Raw genomic sequence first — 16,863 nt, forward strand, 5'->3', positions numbered from 1 at the left:
TAATTAGGATAGGAAACAACTTTTCTACAACTTCAACCAAGAAAATAGGTTAAAGACAGATATGCAAGTCTCAAAGTGGGAAGAATCACCTTCCCATACCTAAATAAGCTGTGTTTCAAGATAAAGACATAAACAATAATGTAAAAACTTTAATTAAGGGTACTCAAATAGTCTTATGTGACTTAGTGGCATTCTAAAATATCTTGAATAATGTGTTATAGTGAATACTATACATATTTACAGTTATACACATACAGTTATACACATTAAAAACAAAATAATTTAGGATAATTTAGGATTATATTACCGAAGCATTCCATCTTCATGGGTTGAATTGGGTAGAAGACCATCAGAAGGACTAACAGGTAAATCCACATCTGGCTGCCCAACTTGAGCATACACAGGTTTTGGTTCTAAGAAGGAAAAATTACAGTTGTATAAAGTTCATTATTTATCAACATAAATAAAAGGTGGGAAATCCTAACAATAAAGAAGACATATATTATGTTAATAAGAAGGATAGCAGACTTTGCACTGCAAAATTATATAACAAAGGTCCATACACATTATGTCTTGTCAATTTTAATATTTTGCCAAGACATGTAAGCTGCTACCTACGCTACCATGAAGCTATGCTATACTTTCTCTCCAGGAAAAAAAGGATACAGAAGAATACACAAGAGATTGAGTAATGGCTAAATTCTCTCTCAAAGGCCTGTTCTTTATTTCCCATGAATTGATATATTTAATACTACCACACACCAGACATTTCTTTTTTCCAATAGGTAAATTAATTGTATTTCTACATATGGAAAATAATAGATACAAGACATTTTTATACTTAAAATGTAACCAACAGCTTTCAAATAGTCTCCTCTTACATCCTTTTATTTAAATTATTGAAGTTAACATGCATAGTATTGTCCAAGATTACCTGGAAGAGCAGGGGGTTGTTTTTCATTCCTTTCAACTACAGCTTCTTCTATGATTTTAGTAGGCATGAGATCATCTATGCTTTTTACAGGTGTAGAGATTGCTCCAGGTTTGGAATTCTTCTCTTCTTCTCTGCTCCGGAGACTAAATATTTTGTTAAACAGAAAACAAGGAAGAGAAAGAAGTTAATTTATTTAGTCTAAATATGGATCGAAGTTGTCTTTCCTTATGGAAAAAACTTCACTAATCTTTTATACAGAAAAATGGAGTTTACTAATGTACTTTAAATCTACATCAAGAAATTAGTGAAGAAAGAACTGTAATAAATATAATAAAAGACTTTTCATAGCTTTGAATAGTCACATCTACCCAATAATCAGTTAGATATATTGTCTTTTTTTAAAATTTCATGTGTTAAAATGGCTTCAGAATCACAAATAAAAGTTTAACTAAGACACTGCCTCCTATCTCTAACAAGAACAATGCTACTTTTAAATCTTAAAGGTCAAGGCGCTTCTGTTTACAAAATCAAGTAATTATTCCAAATATAATTCAACACATTGCAATTAATCTAACATTCAAAAATATAAATCACAAGAAATTTCTGTGTAAAACAAGTCCATTTTAGAATGGATATGGAAAAGGAAAAAATATATTTCTATAATTGTCTTTGCATTAAAAAAAAAAAAATGTCCAGAAACCTTTTAGGACATATTAAAAGACCAAAAACAACAACAACAACAACAACAAAAAGGCTATTTAAAGAATACATTTGAGGGAAACTATCAAAATATTTTCATGTTAACCAAAAATTCTGAATCTATTGTAGGAATTTTTTTTTTTAAAACCCACTTCTGGGAAGTTATTTGTATTTCATACACAACAAATAGCAAAAAAAGTAATATTCTCAGTTATATTGTTTTGTCTGAACTTTGACTTTAAAGCATCTTATCTAAACTATGAATGTTAAATAATATGAACAACTGTCTTCATAACTCATTTACTATCATTTTAATATAAATGTCCACAAAAATAGCATAGTGCTTATTATACACACTAAATCTTTTTACATGTAATTAAAATACATCTATCCCCTGCACATTTTAATGAATAACTTTATCATTTGTTAGTTATCCCCACTTGGCACTATATGCATGCATATGTTTGAATGTATGTATGCATGTATATAAAAATCTTCAGAATAGAACTGTTCCTCACTTTATTTTTTTAACCCTCAAAATAATATCCAGTACGTACATTAAAAATTAACCTTCCACTGCTTCCTAACTACATTTTTAATCAGATTTTTAGTGCACTTCCATTACCAGTCACTAGAGGGAGCCATTATATTATGCTTTAAATGACATCAATTTACAGAAACATAATACCAATAATTTCAAATACTAAATTATAATTATATTCCTACTCCACGATTTCAACAGGGTATAGAAATGACTGAGTTAAGAACCAGTTCAGTGATACACAAGCTCTAATAAAAATTACACCAAGCAAAACAGGTTGTGAGTATGGTCTGGCAAAGGAAATACCTATCCAAACTTACTAGAAATCAATCCGGATAATTTTTTGGAAAGTCTGGACAAAATATGATAATTTTTTTTCAGCTGTGACAAATTATACATATGTGGGTTATAATCTGTAATTGTTTGAGGCATACCCTTACTAATGTGATCCTTGAAATGTTATGATTATGGGATTAAACTTCTCCTTTATCCTTTCCTCACCTAGGCATCAATTCCAAATTTCTATCATGTCATTTGTAGTCACTGCCTCTATTAGTTTTCTCTATCCCATTGGATCTTTGTGATTTCACCAGCACTTTATTGAAACTTCATTCAATGGTCATCAGTAATCTAATTAACAAATATAATGGCTTCTTGTTTTCCTTCTTCTAATTCTACCTATAGAAAAGATTCTTGAAACTTGGGAGTCCCACAAACTTAGGAAAAAAGTTAACTATTTCAATACAATTGGTCTGTTTGATGATTTATGTATTTTATGAAATTAAGAACATTATGGCTGAAAGGGGAACCATGATTTTCATCAAACTGCCACGAAGAGGTCCACAATACAATGAAAAAAGTTAAGACCCATCCTTAATATATACCACATACACATAAAGAGACTGTCTTGATTCAAAAATCTACTGTGTTTGAAGTACAATTCTCTACAATCATCACCAAACTACATAGAAGAAGAGTTAAGTAAACATAGTTTAAGTCTGTTTTACTAATATTTTCTAAATTACTTAAGCAGATGAAATATGTTCCATACTTGGCTAAGATGTTAAGACTTGCTTAGCACAATTTTGAAAAATTATAGTTTCTTGCTTAGAAACATGTAATTTCAATTTTGCTTAGCATTTAAATTTAATCAAGTACCTCATGTTTCAATAATTCAATATTAATGTCATGTAACATTTTCCAAACAGCATAACTTCATTAGTGTTAACTAAACTAAGTTCAAAAGATATAGAAGCTGACCAAACGTTATTTAAAACAACAAAAACAACAACAGTTTTAAAAAATAACATAAACAGTATTAAAAAGTAGACTATTTCAAATATTTATCAAATTCAAGCACAATGAAAGTAACACTTGAAGTACTTCAGGACTGAAAGTTTATAAAAATGAAGTAAATAAAAATTTTATTTTTTTTACTCATTAAAGGCTAAGATTTAAAAATTAAGGGCACACAGAAACACAACTTATTATTCCTATTATAAGACTATAATATTAATATCCCAATACTTCATGTATTTAAAGATATATTTAATACAGTTTGTTTAACTAGCTTTCGGGAGAACTAAAGTGAAGAAGGCCTAAGGGAAAGCAGGAATGCAAGAAAGCAGGCAGGAAGGAAACAAAATATTAAGTAACTGTTATGTGATAGACACTATACTAAGGTATTTGACAAAATCCCTATTTTATAACTGAACAAACTGAAGCAGATAGTGAGTGGGTGACTTGCCCAGTATTACAGTTAAAAGTCAAAATATTACAGTATTATAATGTCTTAAGTTGAATTTGTATTCCTTAAGTCCCAGTTCTCTACCCACAGTGCCACCTAGCTGCCCTAAATAATACAAACAAATGAAATGACGACAGATAACAAAGAGTATTTTCCAAAAGGCCATAAAAGAGATGTAAATGCAAATATCTCCTAAGAAATGTAAAAAAAAAAAAAAAAATGCCCATTGACAATAGAATATAGAAAAAACGCTTGCAAACAACCTCTATCTGCTTAGAAACAGAAAACAAGTAATAAAAACCAGCAATAAGAGATATAACAAAAAGAAAAATGAAAGCAGCTGGAAAACAATAAGTGTTTTTCGATCAAAACAGGATGACATATTTAGAGGTTAGAAGGAACCTTAGCAAAGTTATAGGGTTCTTAATTCTTTGTCATGAACCTTTTTTTTCCCAAAAAAAGTTTAAATGCATGGAATAGATTAAAAATAAAAGCAAATATAATGAAATTTAGTTAATAAAAAAAAATTTTTTTTTTAAATTCATGAACTACAAGCTCAGAACTTCAGGTCAGTTTCTAATTAGTTTCCCTTTCTCTGTTCAGTAGCATCTGACTCTTCATGACCCAATTTGGGGTTTCCTTGGCAGAAATACTGGGATGGTTTGTTATTTTTTTCTCCAGCTCATTTTACATATAAGGACACTGAGGAAAACAAGAGTGAAGTGACTTGTCCAGGGTCATACAGCTACTAAGTGTCTGAGGCCAAATTTGAACTTAGTTCTCCTTGACTCCATCCACTGCAACACCTAACTGCTCCTTTTGTTAAGTAGCAAGGTTTTGTACTAGTAATTGCGTTCATTCCCTTCCTCTTCTCTTGACTTTAAGAAATAAAAGTTATAAAGATGATAGCTCTCTGAGAATGGTGAGGGATAGGGAAAAATTATAATGATGTAAAAAATAAAAGAATGAATAAAACCTTTTTTATAAGTGTGTGTGTGTGTGAGAGAGAGAGAGAGAGAGAGAGAGAGAGAGAGAGAGAGAGAGAGAGAGAGAGAGAGAGATTGATTCCATTGCAGGATCACAGACGTAGCAGTGACTGGATATACAGATACTAAAAAAGGATGCTTTTTCATTTTATAGATGAGAAAACTAAGACCTAAAGAGGCTTATCTAATTTCTAAAAGATATATAAAGATATCAGGTGAGAATACTAGGATTTGAATCCAGGTCTTTCTTCCGAATCTGAGCCTAACATTTCTCCTCCTAACTGCACCTGGCCTCCTGCACAGACACTAAGGAATGAGATGACAAGGGAAACTTAAGGATCTCGCCTGAAACCTGAGGCGGTGGGTGTGTGGCTAGGGATGTGTCCTGTGGCCTCTCTGACCCAGTTTCACTCAGCCCTCCTTCCCTTCTCCATAACATTAAGTGGCTGGAGCAGGTGACCCAGACAGCACCTTTCAAATCTAAGTTCCGCAATCCTAAGGAGTCACAACTGCTTACAGAATCTTTTTTAGTGAAACACAAAGAAAATACAGAGTTGGAGTCATTAATTTCACTTGAGATGACAAATTCAAATTCCAAGTCATTTCAGTCCTAGACCAAGCCCAACCATCTCAAAAGCATCCTTATCAGATGGAATTCACCACTGTTTGAGTAATTCTAGAGATAGGGTATTTGCTTCATCTAAAAATAACCAATATCCAATTTCTTCTCAGTTGTAACTGTTACAAAAGATATTAACCTGATGTGGAATCTTATCAGCTTTAACTAATTAATTCTATTTCTGTCTGCCTATGCAATAGGGACTGTATTTATTCCTATTAAAAAGTCCTTAAAATTCTTGGTTTTATTCAACAATGGATGAATGGAAGAAAAAATTTACTAAATACTTACAACACCAAAAATGCACTATGATAATACTGACTAGGTAGGTAGTAGAGAATAATGGACTGAAATCAGAAAGATTCATATTCCTGAGTTCAAATCCAGGAACAGAAAGATTATGTGGTGATCAACTATGATGGATTTTAGTAGAATAAGCTTCATGATAGGCAAATCCATCTAATTATTCTTCTATCTTACTGCTCTTAGCAAGTGCTTTGCAAAAAGATATGAACAGTTTTTCTCACAAGAAAGAAAAATTGTCAAATACAAGAAATATGACCTAAATCACTAAGAAGAGAAATGTAAATAAAACAAGTCTGGATCTGATACCCAAGAAACTGGTGAAATATTAGATAAACTGAATCTTAGATTGATGTGTATCATGTAGATGCTTCATCCTATGCCTATTTCACCTCCTTTCTACTAAGAACATACATTTTATCAATAATCCCTGAAAATCAATGATGAATAAAACTGGTATATACAGATATGAAATTTGTGATAGCTATAGTTAAAGTTGCAATAGTAACAATAACATTATTTTCATACTATTTTAAGATTTGCAGAGCACTTTATAAATATCTCATTTAGTCTTTACAACTTTGGGAGTTGGGTGAGTAGGTGCTATTATTATCCTTATTTTACTATAAGGAAGTAGGCAGAGGTTAAGTGATTTGCCCAGGGCTACATAGTTATTAAGCATCTGAGAATGAATTTGAACTCAGGGATAGAACTCTATTCACTACACCACACTACTGTCACACTGCTGTCACATTATTTGGTACTAAGTGCTAGGAATAAAATTTAATGAGTCCCTGTGTTTAAGATATTCTACTAGAAGCCAACAAATAAATAAAATAAATATTTATTTAGTAATACAAGAGATCAAGAGGAATCTTGTTAAAGGACAAGGGGTAAATCTGAGCTGAGCGTTAAAGGAAATTAGGGTCTACTAAGTGAAAGTAAAGAGGCAGAACATTACAGAGACGATGAACCAATATTACAAAGCCAAAGAAGTACAAGAGGGAATATTAAGTAAAGGAAACAGCTTGAAGGCCAATTTACCTAGAACTAGTGAATGAAGGAGAATAATATGATGTTAAGACTGGAAATCTACAGGAACACCAGACTGGAAAGGAAAATAAACATCTTTAAAAAAAAAGATGAATAAGAATTTTACTACTTTGTTATGCAAAGGAATGTTTTATTGGGAAGGAGAGTTATTTAAAAAAAAAAAAGATACTGATGTGGGGGATGGAGAGAGAAGGAAAGAAGTATCCAAAAAAAGTTGTGAAGCCTTTTTATAATACAGAGGGATATAGTTCCACTGTGCTATGACATTCTTTTTCTCCTACAGTTTAAGTGTTTGCAGCAGAAGAGTATACAATATACTGATAACTGAAAAACTTGAAACTATGCTTTCCCAGTGTTTTTAATTTTAATTTTTTTTAATTTATGAAATAAAAGCAAGCATTACCATAACAATACAATAAAAAAGATGACTGCACATGAAACATATTATACACAACTTACTACACACACACACACATACACGCACACACACACGCGTGCACACACACACACACACACACACACACACACACACACACACACCCCTGCCCTAAAGATGGCTACCTACCATTAGACACAAAGAGGAGTAGGCATATAAAATTATTCTATAAATAATTTGTTTTATCAGTTCTTTCTCTGGATACAGACAGATGGCATCTTTCTTCCTAAGTTCTTTTACATTAATTGGGTATTAAGTCAAAATAACTTATTCAGTCAAAGTGATTAAGAAAATATTGCTGTTACTATATACAATTTTCTCTTGGTTTTGCTCATTTTATTCTGCATTTTTTCATGAAAGTCTTGCCATGTTTTTTCTAAGATCAGTGAACTCATTATTTCGTATAGCAAAGAAATAATCCATCACAATCAGAGCACAACTTGTTCAATCATTTCCCAATTAATGTGCATCCCTGCAATTTCCAGTTCTTTGCCATCACAAACAGAGCTCCTCTAAACATTTTAGAAAACATAAGTACTTTTCCTTTTGCTGTAATTGTCTTTGGAGATAGACCCGATATTAATATTGCATGGTCACTTTTATATAATTTAATAATAATTTCAGCACAATTCCAGATTACTCTCCAAAATGGTCCCAATTTTTTCCACAATCCTTCCAACATTGTCACTCTTCTATTATTTTAGCCAATCTGGTAATATAAAATGATATTTCAAGATTGTTTTAATTTGCAATTGTCTAAATCAACAATGATTTAGAGCATTTTTCAAATGACTAAATCATTTTAATTTCCTCACTGGAAAACTACCTGTTCATTTCCTTTGACATCTAATTCATTTGGAAAATATCAAATCTATAAGAATACCAATGTTCTTTATATATTTTTGATATGACAATTTTAACTAATAAACTGTCTATAAAATTTCCCCCAAAATTTTCTACATTCTTACTGATCTTGGCTACATTTGTTTTATTTGCACAAAAACTATTTAATTGAATGTAACAATTTATCCATTTTATATGTAACTTTGCTATTTATTTATAAACTGTCTATTCATAAGTCTGACAATTAATGTGTTCCATGTTCTTCTAATTTTCTTGTAATCTCTCTCTTCATATTTATCCATTATGACCTGCTTACCAAGAATATCAAAGAAAGAATAGGGCAAAATGTAAAGAAAGTAAGTTTAACAGTTGCAATAAATATTAAAACTATTTGGTGCTGACCAATACTAATATTGTAATAGAAATAGAAAAGCAGATCAATAGAAGAGAGGGAACATATAATTTGCAGCAGCAAATAAACATAAGAATCTTGTATTTGACAAGTGTAAAGACTTGATTTAGAAATAAAAATTCATTATGTGGTAAAAAAAAAAACTGTTATGGAAACCAAAAAGCAGTGTGACAGAAACTGAACATGGACCAGTATCATATCATTTTCCTGTGTTTAAAAAAACACCAGCACAAATTTTATGAGAGAAATTTTCTAATAAAACCACAGAGAACATCCTACTTCTGCACTTGAGCCTTTAAGTAAAATTAGAAACACACAAATATCATAAAATAAATCCTCAATAAATTTTAAATGCCAAAACCACCCCATTATAGCAAGTACTATCATATACAATGTTCATATGTAAAAACACTATCAATTCACAAATTAATGTCTTTGTAGAGGGCCCATAGAATTTATTTCAACAAATATTTACCTATATATAACACCTATATATGCCTAATACAGAATTAAGTATTACTGAGCACAAATTTGGCTGGGCCTAACATCGCTTCTACCTTCTAGACAAGAATCTCAAATCTCAAATTGAACGTCATATAGCCAGATAAACTCTTAACTCATTACCTTCCCCTCTCACTATTCATTCCTCTTCTAAACTTTCTCATCAACCAAGAGCACCATCACCTTCCAAGTCAAGTAAATTCTCAAAACATATAACCTACATAGCCCCCCTCAATATCTCACTTACTCTCTCAACTCTTCAAGTTTCTACAGCAGAAATTCTTAATTGACTTAAAATAACTGAACTAATTTTTAAAGCTTAAAAACATTTTAAAATGAAAATATCACATGTAAAAAAGGAGGAAAAAATACCTGAAATACAACTAGATTCAAAAAGAACATTTTCAAATTTTCTATACCACATATATATAAAAATGGCAAGTCAATGCATAGAGGCATTAATGGTTTGTTTAAATCAAAATACACAATTCTGCCATCACCTGCCATTGCTGGGTTGCTGTGGAGAATGCCTGGAATGATCTGAAGGCTCTGACCTCTGGTCAGGAGAGCGTGAACGGCTGCGGCGGGGTCTGTCATGTGATCGATTAGAATGGTCTGATGCCAGCGACTGAATTTCTGAAATGTCTGTTAAATAAAAGTTGGTTTTTGTTCCATGAAATGACTGCAATAAAATAATAGTGTCCCTTATTGATAATGGGAATTAACCATCTGAATACAATCTTTTAAAAAGTAGCTTACTTTACATATTTACTTTTCACAATCATGGAATAAGTTAATGGTCTCAAACACACACAAGGTTTTATTGGCTTATTTTAAATACTGGTAATAAGTTTTTATGAAAAAAATCATTAATTTTACTCCATACTTTTATTCTAAATTAAGAAAACAGAAGTAGCATGTGACCTTCACTTAAAAAGAAAATTCCAAAACAAATTCAAACTTACCATCTCTTTCAGATGCATTAGCTGAGTGAATACTATCAGAAAGATCAGGGACATTCAAAAGCGTAGCTCGCTCATCTCTCTGTACAACCATTTTCAATTTGCCTTTGGACCTTTCTATTAATGTCTTTGCATCTGTCAATGACATATTTTCTGTCACAGTCCCATTTATCTACAATAGAACAGAGACTATGTATTGGAATTGAGTGATGAACAAATCCATATCCAATAATGGAACCCCTTGTAAAATTAAAAAACAATGCAAATTACTCTTTAATTTACCATAAGAAATAGTTATGTATGTTTAAAACTTTCACTTTATCAAATTATCACCTACCTTAAATCAATGAAACCTTGGCTGTTCTGCCATTAAATTAGATAAAAATCATTTAATATGCCTATAATTCCTGTGTCCTCTCCCTTTTGTTCAAAACAAAAGAGTATATCACACCTAAAATTTCTGTCACTTAAAATCAAATCAAAAAACATCTGATACTTGAGATCACGATGATGATTTAAGAAACAAATATATAAATAAAATTTACTTACAATTTTTAAAAACAATAGAATCCCATCTCTAGCAATTATAAACCCACAACTTCCTCATCTCAATCAACAGAAATAAATGTTATTGGAAAATGAAGGGAAAGGCTTTCAATTATATATGTCCATATAACTGTGTGGCAACATAACTGTTTTAGTATAATGATATCTTTTAAGATCTAGCTCACTAAGAAATACCAGATAGCAGCTTTTCCATTTCTTCCTATTAGACTTAATTTAATTTTAAGCATCTAATAAACTGTTTCAAAACAACTTGTTTGATAATTCAATCCAAAAAAATTTTAGAATATGACTATACCTTCAATACAACATCACCTTCTTGGATATTGCCATCTCTTGCTGCCAAACTGTCTTGTGATATTTCTTTTACAAATATATGACTGGCTAAACGAAGTCCATATTCTGTAATAAAACAATGAAATCATTTTAGCATAAAACAATATAAAACATTTATAAATATCTTGAATTAAAACATCAACAGTAATAGCCTAAGGAGAAATCCAGACACAACAAAAAGTTTTTAAAAAACAGATAACCGTGGCAAAAAAAAAAAAAAAAAAAAAGGAAATTCTTTATAATCGGCAAAGTAGAAAGAGCTTCATAAAAAATGAAATTAAAACTGCTTGAACCAAGCTTTTTTCCTATCATGTGAAGATCAAAATAATAAAAATGTAATGAAAAACCAGTTTATTTTCCAATAATACAATGATAATTGTACCATTTCTAAGAGCATTGTTATTTTGAAGGAAGATATAACAATTATAGCCAAATTAAAAAAGAAGAATGGGTAATGTTTAAGGAAAAACTGGAAATGTAACTTCTTTCACAAACAAAATTTAATTCTAAGTATTCTGATCTAGGAATGAAATAAGATTGGACCTAACAAGAGAGTTATTTAGATATATATAATATATATGCATAATGCATATACACATAAAATAAGCACACAGGACAGAGACCTACACATGCATACATATATGCCAATTATACACATGTGTTTGTATGGTTGCACATGTAAGTAAGCAGTATTCTTATTGAAAATGAACAAGGATCATGATTGCACAAAATATTATTGATGTATGACTGATTACTAATTTTTTAGAATCCTCATTAAATAGATCAAAAAAGCACTGTCAGTGTGAATCGGTGTCAGAAGGGTATCTGTTAGCACTGAAAATTAAGTCTTATTACAACAGATTTATCAGTGTAATTTTCACTTCTAGAAAGTTTTTTTTTCTATATTTGTGAAACATGCTTAAAATATAGTCACAAAACTGCATCAACTATAAATTTTTGATATGTTTCTACCAAATTTTCAGTTATTATTATAATTATATTTATATTTCTATAATTATATTATTATATTATTGTTATTGACATGATATATATTACCAAGATTAGAATATGCAAATCAAAAAGAAACGTATGATCAAGAAGCTATTCCATTTCTGAAACACACACACACACACACACACACACACACACACACACACACACACACACACACACACACCCTTTTAAGTAAGGTTTCCAGTAGATAGTAGAGTTTACCTTCATTTTTTCTAGACTTCACCAATGTTACTTTGGTAGGTTTTGCAGGTTGACTAGAAGCAACAGATCTCCTGTCTGATCGAGGAGACAAACTTCTTTCTCGACTTGCACTTCGATCTCTCACCCAACTCTTTTCGCTCCTTCTACCAACAACTGGACCACTTCGTGTACCTCTTGAATCATGTACATCTTCATCATAACTGTCCTCTTCATTTTCAGATACTGGCTCAGGATCTGGACGGGTAACTGGTATCTGAACTTTTTTCTTTCTTCGAATAGTCTATAACCAAAATAGTTATCACAATCACTTTATGACCCAATGTGCCTAAGTAGAAAACACGCACACATACCCTTATGGGGAGAAGGGGAGAAAGGAAGAAACCAAGAAGGAAGGGGAAGGAGAAAGAAGGAGGAAGAGAGAGAGAAATAAGGAAGAAAGAGGGAGAGGGGGAGGAGAGAGAGAAACAGAGAGACACATAAACACACACGCACACACACACACAGACAAAGGAGAAGACAGAGACAGAGAAAGAAAAAGAAAGAGAAAGTAAAGAGAAAGAAAAAGAAAAAGACAGACAGAATGCAAAAGAAGGAGAGAGAGGGAGAAAGGAAAAATATCAAATAACCACTAAGGAATATTTTCTAATTGCTTCTGCACATTCTTGAATATTGACACACTAAAGGTACTGTTCCAGTAAAAAATAAATCCTAAAATCTTTCTAAAAGTGAAATAATCTCAATCTCAAAGGAAAAAAAATAATCAATAAATCTACCAAATAATGGTATGAATAAAGTGCACTGCTCTCTTCATAAAACTGTTATCCTACCTTCAAACTTCAATCCTAGAATATTTTTATCATCTACATTCTCTACTCATATTCTAGCGCTGCTGAATAACAAGTGAAGAAATCTTAACTCTATGCTGTCTGAGTTTACTACAAATTCAAGTTATCTAATGTCAGTACTGGGGGCAGCTAGATGGTATAAGCAGATAAAACACTGGGCCTGAAATCAAGAAGATCTGAGTTCAAATTTGGCCTCAGACATTTATTAACTGTTTGACTCTGGACAAGTCAGTTAACTCTCATTTGCATCAGTTCTTCATCTGTAAAATAGGGACATACCAGAGAATGAAATAGCAAACCACTCCATCCTTTTTACCAATCAAGCAATAAATAAAGCAAAGGAACTCCACCAGGGACAGAGTCTCTATCCTAATCCAGACACCCATCTCCTCTCCCCTAGAATACTACAATAGATTCCTAATTGATCTCCCCACTTACAGTATCTTCACATAGCTGCCAAAGTAATATTCATAAGGCACAGAGAGGTTTGCACTGTCCTACACATAAGCCTTTTGCCTCTAAAATAAAACATAAGCTCCCAAACCTGGAAACTCCTATGCCACTACCCTTCACAAATAACCCATGTTCCACCTCTAGGCATTCATACAAACCAATTCCCATACCTAGTTTTAAGTGTTTTTCTACTGCTCACTTATTCTTACAACATACCATACATTCATGTACATGTTATATTTCCCCAGTAGACTGGAATTTCCTGAGAACAAGGGAGTGTGTGTGTGTGTGTGTGTGTGTGCGCGCGAGCGCGTTTAAATCTAATCCTCATCCTTAGCACAATGCTTTATGTACGACAAGCTCTTAATAAAGAATTTGAAATTAACTTATAATATGTAAAAAAAGATTAATGGAAAAATCATTGGATCGCATCAAAATTCCTGGGTTTTGGTCCCAGCCAGTCCTTAGTAACACTGGGCAAGTTATTTGACCTCAGACTCAATGATTTATTCTCTGATATAATGCTCATTCCTTAATATTATTACTTTATATTTAAGGTGACTAAATAGGGGAATCACATAATCAGATCACTGTTTGAGAAAAATTACTTTAGCAAAAGTATATAGGATGGGCAGGGATGAAGGGAAGGAATGACTTGAGGCTATTAAATATGAAAACTAGAATTCAGTATCTTCTGAGACCAAGACCAGCTAAAAATAAAATTTCAAAAGGAATGAAGGATTTTAAATTGAAAAATAATTACCTTAAAAGGTAAATAAACTATTAATATTAATGATTGATTATTTTAATTAATTTAATTATTATTAATATTTATATTAAAGGAAAATGTGTTTTAAAGTATTCTATGGAAAAAATATAATGGAAGAAAAGTATTAAATGAAAAAAAATTTTTAAGTGTTGCTAGTTGATAAATAAGAACCTGTACAAAAATAAAATATCCTACTGCCAATTCTAAAAAAAAAAAAAAAAAAAAAAGACAAGGTAAAGTATATAGGGACAACTTATTGGAAATTATATAGGAGCCTGGAAGCTATTTTTCCTCTTGCTGAATTGTTATTTAAAGAAAACTATATTTAATGAAGATACTTCCTTTCATTTTTCAGTTAAAATTTAAAGGTTATGAGGAACAGTTAGTGGTGATATATGCAAGATTCAATGCAGATTTACATATAAACTATTTTGATTCAGTAAAAGTCCTACAGTAAAGCCACTAATAGGAATTTGTAGGCATACTTTATAGACCATAAAGTTCAAGAATCAAATAATCAAAGAAATATATATTTTAACAAAACAAGTAATATGAAAATTTGACCACAAATGTACACACTAAATGTAAGTCTCTCAAAAACATTCTGTTTAGATTCTAAAGTAATAATCAATGGAAACAAATATTATCCTAATAACAACATTTTCAACTGGAGAGATTCTAATATGCAAATTAGTTGCACAATCCTTTATTTTGTGACAAATGAGAATGCCAGTCATTTAATCAATTTTAAAATGCCATTAGAACTGAAATATTTTGTTCTAAAGAATGTCATTCATTGATATTACATCCAAATCATATACTCAAGTTTATAATGCTTGATACTGTAAAAGGAAGAACTTAAAATTACAATTACTTACAATTTTTGCATTTTTTCCACTTTTCCTTAATTGTTGAACTGCAAAAGCATGTTCCACATTGTCCATGGAAACACCATTAACCATTGCAACGCGATCATTTTCCCTGTTTAAAAAAAAAAAATAAAGTTGAAAAGACAATGTTGCAAAAATGTGTAATGCCTTGATGGAGGTGGAGGTAGAAGTGGAGGAGGAGATCTACAAAGAAAATATATTACCTAACCAGCTAAAATAGGGATAGTAACATACTTATCTTCAGATCTACCACAATTCCACCTGGACAATAAGCCATTGTCCATTTTCTTTAAAAACAAACCAAACCATTACCAAAGGGGCCTATCATCTAAAACAGCTGTCTTAAGAACACAGGAAAAGGAAACACTTACTGAAGTTGTCCTTCAGCTGGACCTCCTTTCAACACATCAGAAATAACTATTGAGGTTTCACCACTCTGAAAATGAGGATTATCTCTTCCTCCTGATATTGCAATTCCAAACCCAAATCCAGGAGCCTAGATTTTAACAATAAATGAATGAATGAACAGATAAATAAAGCATTCTTTAATATCAAGATCTATCCAATATTTTCAAATCTGTCATAATCTAGAACATTAAATAAGTGGAACAAACAGGGTTAATCGTTACTATCACCCATGTTAAAAAGCATAGTCAGGTGGCTCTCTTCAACAATGAAATGATTCAGACCAGTTCCAATGATTTAGTGATGAAGAGAGCCATATATGCCCAGAGAGAAGACTGGGGGAACTGTGTGGTTCACAACATAGCATTTTCACTTTTTGTTTTTGTTTGCTTGAATTTTATTTTTGTTTCTCTTTTTTTTGTCTGTTTAGATTTGATTTTTTTTCTTGTGAAGCAAGATACTTGTGTAAATATGTATGCATATAATGGATTTAACATATATTTCTACCATGTTTAACATATATTAAGACTACTTGCTATCTAAGAGAAGGGATTGTGGGAAAAGGGGGGAAAATGAAACACAAAGTTTTCAAGGGTTGATGTTGAAGAATTGTCCATGCATATGTTTTGACCCAAAGCTTTAACCAAAAAAAAAAAAAAAAAAAAAAAAAGTATAGTCAGAAAATAGATATCTTAATAAATCATTGTTTAATTAGGAAGCATACATGTGGACTACCTGATTATTGTTTTTTAAATTAAAACATAATGAAAACACTAATCACTAAAACAAGTATCATAACTTGCTTATTTCTGAATTTTTATGAGGTAGAGGAGGATGCTATAGAGTGATCACAGGATCATTATGATGGAAGTTTCTTTAGCTTTAACATTCTATTTTTCTATAGAATACTACACTGATAGTACCAATAGAGAGACCTTCACAAATAACTGTATATAAGATAGTTTATTGCAGGAAACAGTCATGTAAGAATGCAACTCACAATAGAACAAAAAATTTTCAAAGCAATCTTAATAACACAATAATGTTAATAATATTACAAATTCCAAATTAATATAATCATGTGTACAATGTATCCAATGATCTGATAAATAATGAAATGTAATTTTTAAAAGTCAATGAACAAACGTGTTAATTATCTATTAAAAATCCACACACACATGGTACCCCGCTTTCAATGGGTCTACATCTCATGCAAGAGATAATATCCTGTCTATCTGTGTATAATGCAAATATCTATTGTGTATATGTATATGATATTAAAGCATAGATCTCAGAAGGAAAGTCAGAGGATTGGGTGGAGACAATAAGGGAACAGAAAAAGTCTCTTAC

At 31.3% G+C, this 16,863-nt stretch overlaps 1 protein-coding gene across 8 annotated transcripts in view; it reads right to left on the reverse strand.

The window, feature by feature from the left end:
* Nucleotides 1-16,863, reverse strand: part of TJP1 (tight junction protein 1) — a 288,816-nt gene that overhangs the window by 35,724 nt on the left and 236,229 nt on the right. For all 8 annotated transcript variants that reach the window (XM_051980964.1, XM_051980962.1, XM_051980961.1 and 5 more), the window contains 8 exons: nucleotides 15,480-15,604; nucleotides 15,097-15,199; nucleotides 12,152-12,431; nucleotides 10,899-11,002; nucleotides 10,040-10,208; nucleotides 9,575-9,719; nucleotides 935-1,077; nucleotides 308-413 (listed from right to left, as the gene is read on the reverse strand). In XM_051980964.1, the coding sequence (XP_051836924.1) occupies nucleotides 308-413; nucleotides 935-1,077; nucleotides 9,575-9,719; nucleotides 10,040-10,208; nucleotides 10,899-11,002; nucleotides 12,152-12,431; nucleotides 15,097-15,199; nucleotides 15,480-15,604 (1,175 nt within the window). The remainder of the gene's footprint in view (nucleotides 1-307; nucleotides 414-934; nucleotides 1,078-9,574; nucleotides 9,720-10,039; nucleotides 10,209-10,898; nucleotides 11,003-12,151; nucleotides 12,432-15,096; nucleotides 15,200-15,479; nucleotides 15,605-16,863) is intronic.

The sequence above is a fragment of the Antechinus flavipes genome, chromosome 2, assembly GCF_016432865.1.
Source record: "Antechinus flavipes isolate AdamAnt ecotype Samford, QLD, Australia chromosome 2, AdamAnt_v2, whole genome shotgun sequence".
Taxonomy (NCBI): Eukaryota; Metazoa; Chordata; class Mammalia; order Dasyuromorphia; family Dasyuridae; genus Antechinus; species Antechinus flavipes.